Genomic DNA, 7,985 nt, shown 5'->3' with positions numbered 1-7,985 from the left:
AGGGAGGGAGGGAAGGAGGGAGGAAGGGAGGAAAGAAGGGAAATTTACTACATTAAACATCATGATTTTCGAGTTTGTCTTTTGCTTTTTAATTTTAAGATGTTTTTTGGCATAAAGTTGTTTTTCATGTAAAGATTTTATATGCTCAAATTCATTTTTTTAGTAGTTTCTGTCAACAGTGTTATGCTTGAAACAGCTTTTCTCAATCTCATGGTCATATCTCACCTTATTTTCTTCTTAGTATTTTATAGTTTAATTCTTGTTTTAATTGTTTATGAAGAATTTAAATATAGAGAAAAGCGGAGAGAGTAATATAATGCAGTTTCATTTTTTATATTCAACCCTTCATCCACCTGTAATTTTTTTTGATACATGGGCTGAGAGAGCGCTTTAGCTGTTGTTTTGTTTCAAAAAGTTAACCAATTATCCAAGCAACTTTTACTGAATAATCTATCTTTTACCAATTCGAAATGATCATCTAAATATGTATATATACTTCAATCCATAGAACAGAAATCTCAACAACAGACAACTATTTTTATATTCGCATTGCTTTAAAGTGCTGTTTTAGAATAGGTTTTAATATCTATTCATACGAGTTCCACTTCATGATTCCTTTTTTCTATTTTCTTGACCATTCTTCTGTCCATTCTTACAGATGAACATTAGAGTAATTGTGAAGTTTGGAAACCATTCCTTTGAGATTTTGTTTGGAATTGTACTAAATTTACCCATGTATTTGTAGATGAAAGCTGCCTCTACCTCTATCCCTCTGTCTCTGTCCTCATTCAAATATTCACCTCCCATCTGTAAAATAATCTCCTAGCTGACTTCAGGCACAGTGCTCTCCAAGCCAGCCTCTACATTGCTGTCAGAGTGATCTTATTAAATGGGCAAATTTGGGTTATGTCACTTAAAAATTCTCTTAAAACTCTTAAGTGACTTCCCTTTTCAGTTGGAACAAGGTTCCATGAGCTGGTCCTAACTTACCTATCCCCTCACACACGCCAGACATTCTCAACCAAGTGCAGTTCTTTGGAAGAGCTTCGATCTGATCTCGTCCTTCCCTTGCTTTTTGCATAAGCAGCTATGTCCACAAAAGACCCTTCTTTGGCCTTCTTGCCTGCCTTGACTCCCTTCAGGCTGCCTCCCCTGACACTGCACTTGGAAAGTATTTCCTGACCCAGCCACACTCCTTTCCCAGCCCTGGTTAGGTGCCCTACCCCCTGCCTCCAAACATTTGCGTGACACTCATGTATTGGTCTCTAATTTTTCATTTATCAAAAACTAGAGCAAGTCACTTCTTCCTGGGCTTCTCTGTTTCCTTAGTTACTGAAAAATAAAGCTAGGCTATGATTTATAAGTAAGGATTTTTTTCAGCTGAAATTTTATACTGTACCTTCACTCATTTTGCTATTTGTCCCATTTCAAAGTTAATACAACTGAGGATTGCCAAAAAAGCAACTTTCAAATCAAAATATGTTTAGGCTAATTAAAATTATGCCACATAGACTCTTCTATCTAGGGAAAATCAATGCCCATACTGATGACCTTGAAAATCCAGGGGATATTAAACTACCCTCTTAATCAAAGTCAGCAAATATGCCTGAGAATGTTTCTACTAAACTTACTGCAATTCTTTAGAAATGAGTACGTTATATACATAGTATATGTATGTAGTACTAATTTTGCCCATGACTAATGATTTAAATTACCCCTTTCCCCTCAAATTCTAAACAAATAACTTAAATACAAAGCACTTTTATAAATATTTGAGAAATCTAATTTTAACAAGGACAGATCAGAATTTTTGAAGCTAGAAGAGGCCCTAAGATCATCCAGGTCAGTTGAGTTTAGATGAAGGAATTGAGACTGTAATGGACAGAGGGGCCTACCCCTAAGGAACACAGCCTCTCCACACATGCCCATTAAAAGTGGAAACTGCAATAACTGTCTGCATACTAGGTACCTTTGGTAAAGCACCAGTGAACCACTTGAGACAATAAACTTGTATCATTAAAGCAGAGGTTTGGTGGTGTTAAGGATTATAACAAATAAGCTTTAATCCCCTCTTTTACTGAGCTACTTTATTAGAGAGGAGGGAGACCTTTGTTTTGCTGCCACATCAAACTTAACTATGATTAGGCACCAACAAAGTAGTAAGCATTAGACAGCACAGGAAATATCTGTAGAGTTCTTTATGCTTGTATAATTGCCTCGAGCATTGGTCACGTTAAAAAATCACACACACACACTGAATACTAGAAGACAGAATTTATTACCAAAAGTCTCTTTTCATTAGGATTTCACTTTGTTATTAAGAATTAAAATACACACCCCCAATCTCTACCACCAGAGAACTACTTAACTCACATATCCTTGAGGTAGACCAACATTATCACCCTTTCCCCTAATGAGGAAACGGAAGCCTTAGGCAACTAGCTCAAGGCTAAAGCGCAAATCAGTAAGAGCTCCTCTTACTGATTAAATTGGACCCATGCTATAAGGGAAAATTAAAAAGGTTTGAAAATTCAAAAATCCCATGGCAGCAGGAAATAAGAATGACACATGTATAAGGTCTTTAGTTTGCCAGCATCTCTTTTTGATAACTAAATGCTCATGTTGGCCCATAGTAAAACTACCACATACCTAGTTTAATTTGTCAAATACATGACAAATTAGTCTTAAAGGTCAACATTAAAATATGAAACATAGAACTAGAAAGTGAACCAGGATCTGTCTAGACTCCTTTCAATTTTATGAATTTGAAATTTAAAAAACACCATAATTTGTCCTGGAAGCTGAGGTCTTTCGTTTTTGTTGAAAAGTGGTTCTCGAAGGGTGGTTTCCTGACCAGCAGCATCATCACCTAGGAATAGGTTAAAAATGCTACCTCCATTCTAGTCCTACTGACTCAGTCTCTAGAGGCAGGGAGTGGCTATCTGTGTTTTAGCAAATGCTAACAGTTAAGAACCACTAGAGGATCCAAACTCCCTTATCTAGGTGGCAACTGGCAGAAGAAATTTAACACTTACTATATTAGTCAACATTCACTTTTTCTACCTTGCGATCTGTCCCAAACAGCTAACAAGCCGGGCACGAGTAATTTCTTCTCAAGGTGAGTCATGCTACGGAGCCCCTGAACCCCAAATCCTAACAATAAGCCCACATCCAGGTTTCTAATATTTACTGGCCTCCAAGGCAAGGAGGTATCTCTCCCTGTGGCCCTTCCACCAAATGCTTTCATCATAGAACTCTGAAACTGAGTTTGATTGACAAGTTTGTTCTTCTGTTAGATCAAGTGTGCCCATTTCTTCAAGGGCAGGCGCCCCACTGGTTTACAATCTTGCATCTCTCTCTCATAGATTGAACACATACACTTAAAACAAATGAACACATTTTGTCTAAATATTTTAAGTGTAAAAGGAATCCTAAAATTAGGTGTCTTGGTGCTTTACATAGATGTAAACTTAGAAAAGAGCCATGCCCAAGTTTTTCTTTAGGACTACCCCCAACCATGATTTTTTAAAAATCCTCTAGTGTTGTTAATCTTAAAAAAAAAAGAGTCCAGTTTTTTTCAGATCAAAAATTTCATTTATTTTGCAAAATTGAGGTCCATTTACATGAATTAACAATCTGATCATTCACGTAACACACTTCATGCTTTCAATTTTATTTAAAATTTTTATCGTTTTAAAAATTCCTACATTTCAAAAACATTTTTAATAGCAGTGACTAAAGACCGTACCATCTTACTTTAGTACTGATAAGGACTGCCGTCAAGAAAGGTCCTGCGGTTTACAGATGGATACCGTGCAATTTTTCTCCTATTATACTAATCAAAATTGCATCGTGATCCACCCGACAACAGCAAAACATGTCATTTTACAATGTCTGATCTTACAGCTTTCAAAAATTAAAATAAGAAGATAAAATCCTCTTTTCTTCCACAGGCCGGGACAAGTGCAATACTTTATGAATAATACAAGTAATGCAACAAATCCCCACCCATGGATGAATGGGTGCAAATGCTGGAGATGCACGTGAAGACAGTCGGAAAGCAGTCTCAAAACCGTAGACAGCACACATTATCACAATCAGTTTTGCATGGATTTGCACAGCCATATATACATATATACGCTGAAATGCAAACCTGCAAAACTAACCGTAAGTAGCAGTGTCTTTGAATATTCTCTCCATTGAAAAGAGATTCATCATCCTAGAGTACTGGAAGTGCCCACACTACAGTAGAGTAATGCCAAAACTACCTGCACTATGAGCACTTTGGTACTACTAGGACCTTATCCTTGGTACACAACTGCACATAGTCCCCGACATCTGCTCCCAACAAACAATGAAATATCAAACCTTTGAAACTTGTTCTATTCAAATGATTACTCAAGGCATACTTTTTAATGCTGTATATTAGGCAGCCTGTGCCAGAAGGGGCATTTAGGGCAGTAGATTCTAAGCTGCTTCACTAACTGCACTAGATGCACCTTAACACAAGAGACACATTATGAATAACAGCTCAGAAGCATCAACAACTTAATTATGCACAAACTACAGTTCTCAATAGCATTGATTAAATCACCATGGTAATGTAAGAAGTGCTTGCATTGCAGTAGATCTCAAAAAGCTACCTGCACTGTAAGCACTTTTACATGGCCAAGGCTCATCCCTGTAGCAAAATTGTCTCCCACAAGTTCTTCTTTTCCATCTTCACCGATCTGTTCAGACTCACCTGGTTAAAAATAAATAAATAATTAGACACTGAACATGACTACTAGTTAATATTCCTAAAACATGTTTTCCTTTGGCTTAGAGAGTCCAAGATAAATTTTAGAGTGTCAGCCAAATCCTGAGAAATATTAATACCCTGAGTTATTTACAAAGAATTGAACACAAATAACACTGGCAATTGCAAGTCTAATTCTTAAATATGAGTAGATTTTGGACTCATCTCCACCTTAGTAAACTTGGTATCTGCATCACAGTAAATTCATAGGCCCATTATGTCCATTCCATCTTTATCTAAAGATGCACATAAAAGTCAGCGTATTTTCTTCTTGAGGTAAGGCTCTGTACAAGAAGTGACTGATACATTAAATGAATAGTCCCTGCCCCCACCCCATTAATAGAAAATGAGAGAAATTTTAGAGCTGGTTTAAGAAACAGTCTTCTGCACTCTTCACATAATGCACAGATGGCCTAGAGATGTCACATTTTGATCTATTTCAAAGGGCTCTTGTTCTGTTTAAACATTTATGGACCCATTTTCTCCATTAAACCCAAAGAAGGCAGATTAGCTCTTCTTTCCTTCATGTCATTATCATCCATGAGAAACCTCCCATTTCCAAGTGCTTATTTTACCTAAGGACATGCAGCAAGGAAGTGAGTCCATACTTGAAAGGAGCTCACAAAGTTCCCCTACCTCTTCCATGATGGGTTAAATTTTGTCAAAAAAAAATCAGAGATGCAGAATTAGTAATACATTTAACTAGTGAAGAAATCTTAAATGTTGAGCTTCCATCATGGTACCTCATACCACTAAATCTAGTCTTTAAAAAAACTCTTCAAACTGATTCATTAAAACTACACTTTAATCTAAAATTGATTTTCTACACGAGAATATTAAAGCTAGTATATAAAAGTATAATAATTTTCCTCCTAAATTGAGTTTCTACACCTGTAACTTTTTTTCTCTCCATTAAAAAATACTCCAAACTGGATTCAATTCGGAAAAACTGAACCTCACATGAGTCAGAGAGCGTGCCTTCTCCAGTTAGTTCCTTTCTTCAATTATCCGCTCATCTGGTGCACAACGCATTGGGCAGCCACTTTCCAGTCTATTAAAATTGTAAAAAGATAACGAACAAAACCTCCTCCCTATCAACCTTTGTGAATCCCTTTGGCCTCTTCCCGCGACTCTCAAACCCTTACCTAGTTCTCCCGTTGAAGCCGGGCCGCCGGCGCCCAGGGTGTGCTCCAGCTGCTCACACCACGCGCTCCCGTCCTCGTGCTGCTGCAGCCGCCGCCGCCGCCGAGATTAAAGAGAAAGAAACAAAGCATTATGGGAAACGGAGTTCTCCATTCAAAGCACCAAAAACGCGCCAAGCTCACGCCTCCCCCCCCCGCCCCCATTACGGGGTTGGTGGGAGAGGAGCCAAGGGGGAGGGGAGTTCTTTTTCTGTTCCATGTGCAACCCCCATTCCGCACCCCCCCAAGTTCTCCAGGAACCTAAAGGTCAGCAGTGGAGGAGAAAAGGGGATGCTTTCCCGCGTGCTCCCCGCTGCCCTTCAACTGCACGCTGGTACTTTGCTTTTCTCAAGTTCTGCCCGCTCCGTGCCCTCCCACCCAGCCACTCAATTCTCCCTGATCATAGTTGCCCCCACGTAGGTCGCCCCTCTTCCCCAGCCTCCCGCCTGGGCAGCCCCGCGCGGGACCTGAATTGGGCCCGCGTCCGCCCCTCGCAGGTGGCGTTCGAGGAGATCCCGCACTGGCCACCCCTCTCCGCGTCCCCCTTCGCGTTGCACCCGGGGCCGCGCGCCACCGGAGCGCTCCGGTCCCGCGGAGCCCGAGGAAGAGAAGTGAGGAAAAGCATTCAGGAAATTCATCGGGGTCGCGGGAGCACGCCTCATCCGAAGCGCCCATGTCCGGAACGGCGCGGGGACACTAGCTTTCCTGCCACCACTTGAGAAGCGCTCCGTCTCCTCGGCCCTCGGTCCGGAGTTATATCCCTGGGAAAAGCCCGCCCCTCTTCCTTTAATAGACCAGGGGGAAAAGCCCGCCCCCGCCCACCCGGCCGAAACAGGAATTAGGAAACGGAACCCCCACCCAGCCAAAGCGTAAACCCCACTGAGTCCCAGTTACCCACGGACGAGCGCATGCGGCATTTTTCCCTTTACCCCAAGCCCGAGTCCTTAATTAAAGGTGCACCTGGGACACTGGTCGGGGCGGCATCGGTGCTGGAGCCGGTGCCACTGGCTCCAAGCCCAGGATGGCACACTCTCCACCACCTCGTCGGGTCCTGCACCCGCGTCGCTCACACCCTCCCCTTGCCGGAGATAGACGATGAGGCCCACGCATCCGTGGGACCGGGGTGTCCCCAACCCAGCGCGCGCATGCGCGTCACAGCGCCGCTAGATTGAAAGTGTTGCTAAGGCCCGCAGAGGAAAGAGATACACGGCACATTCACTCCACGCACACGTGAAAGTTTTAACCTCTGCCACCTTGTGCTATTAGGAGTGTTTCGATTCTGCCAGAACCCTCCTCCCCCCCATTCTAAATCAGGGTTTCTTGGCAGGCATCGCTAACGGTAGCTGCCACCGAGTATACGCACAAATGCAAGGAAGGTACGGTGTAATTATCTCGCTTCCTCTTCTCATTCCACAGCTAATGAGAACCAATTGAAGGCGGACTGCTTAAAGGCCAAAGCCCAAGTACACTCTGAAAAATAAGATGATGTCCTAGTTTAAGAAGCACAATAAAAACGGAATTAAGCATTCCAGACTTTGAACACTGGGCAAAATGCGATCAGACTGTACCTACTCCACGTCCCTGGCAGACACGGGAGTGGGACCCTGGTCGGGGGTTAGTGTGGGAAACGAGTTACAAATCAGGGCAGTGAGCACGCAGGGTGCGGGGCAGGAAAGCACTGGAAGGCAAATGGGGGTTAAGGAGGGAGAGGTGTGGCGGTGCAAAATGAACACAGACGCCCGTTTCCACTCTTGTGACTGCGGGAAATTGTGTAAGTCCAAAGCCCAGAAGAGGACAAGGGCGCCATGTGATTCTCAATTTGGTGCACAGTAGTAGCTCAGGCAAACGAAATACAAAAGACTGGCCTCTTCCGCCCCTGGCCGGTGATGGAGTCCAACCTGAACACCCAGCGCCCCTCAGGGAGTCAGCGGAGGATGCAAAGAACGTCACACTCATTTCTCCAACAGGCGTCAGTCTTACAGGTGGGCTTTCCTTTTCAGAAAATG

At 42.4% G+C, this 7,985-nt stretch overlaps 1 protein-coding gene across 9 annotated transcripts; it reads right to left on the bottom strand.

Moving 5' to 3' along the window:
- Positions 1 to 3,571: 3,571 nt before the first annotated feature.
- LOC120612737 (uncharacterized) lies at positions 3,572 to 7,222 on the bottom strand. Of its 9 annotated transcripts, none has more exons than XM_039875247.1 (4): positions 6,940 to 7,217; positions 6,447 to 6,740; positions 5,944 to 6,025; positions 3,572 to 5,849 (listed from the first exon to the last, which is right to left on the bottom strand). In XM_039875247.1, the coding sequence occupies exons 1-4, from the start codon at positions 7,087 to 7,089 to the stop codon at positions 5,803 to 5,805; spliced, it is 573 nt and encodes a 190-aa protein (XP_039731181.1). In that variant the 5' UTR covers positions 7,090 to 7,217; the 3' UTR covers positions 3,572 to 5,802. The 9 variants fall into 9 exon arrangements, 6 of the variants coding, with proteins under 6 accessions (XP_039731181.1, XP_039731164.1, XP_039731191.1 ...); XM_039875230.1 differs by having other exon boundaries at positions 3,572 to 4,744; positions 6,940 to 7,215; XM_039875257.1 differs by having other exon boundaries at positions 5,944 to 6,022; positions 6,940 to 7,214.
- Between the last annotated feature and the right edge of the window lie 763 nt (positions 7,223 to 7,985).

This window comes from Pteropus medius, unplaced genomic scaffold (assembly GCF_902729225.1).
Source record: "Pteropus medius unplaced genomic scaffold, Ma_sr-lr_union100, whole genome shotgun sequence".
Taxonomy (NCBI): Eukaryota; Metazoa; Chordata; class Mammalia; order Chiroptera; family Pteropodidae; genus Pteropus; species Pteropus medius.
Note: the sequence above shows the minus strand (reverse complement) of the source record. Positions and strands in the feature narration are given on the sequence as shown.

Coding starts and splice junctions, on each gene's coding strand:
- LOC120612737 (XM_039875212.1), bottom strand. CDS start 7,089: ATGCGTGGGCCTCATCGTCTATCTCCGGCAAGGGGAGGGTGTGAGCGA. Junction 6,741..6,939: donor CGCCCCGACCAGTGTCCCAG/GTGCACCTTTAA, acceptor GGCTTTTCCCAG/GGATATAACTCCGGACCGAG. Junction 6,026..6,446: donor CGGACGCGGGCCCAATTCAG/GTCCCGCGCGGG, acceptor CGGCGGCTGCAG/CAGCACGAGGACGGGAGCGC.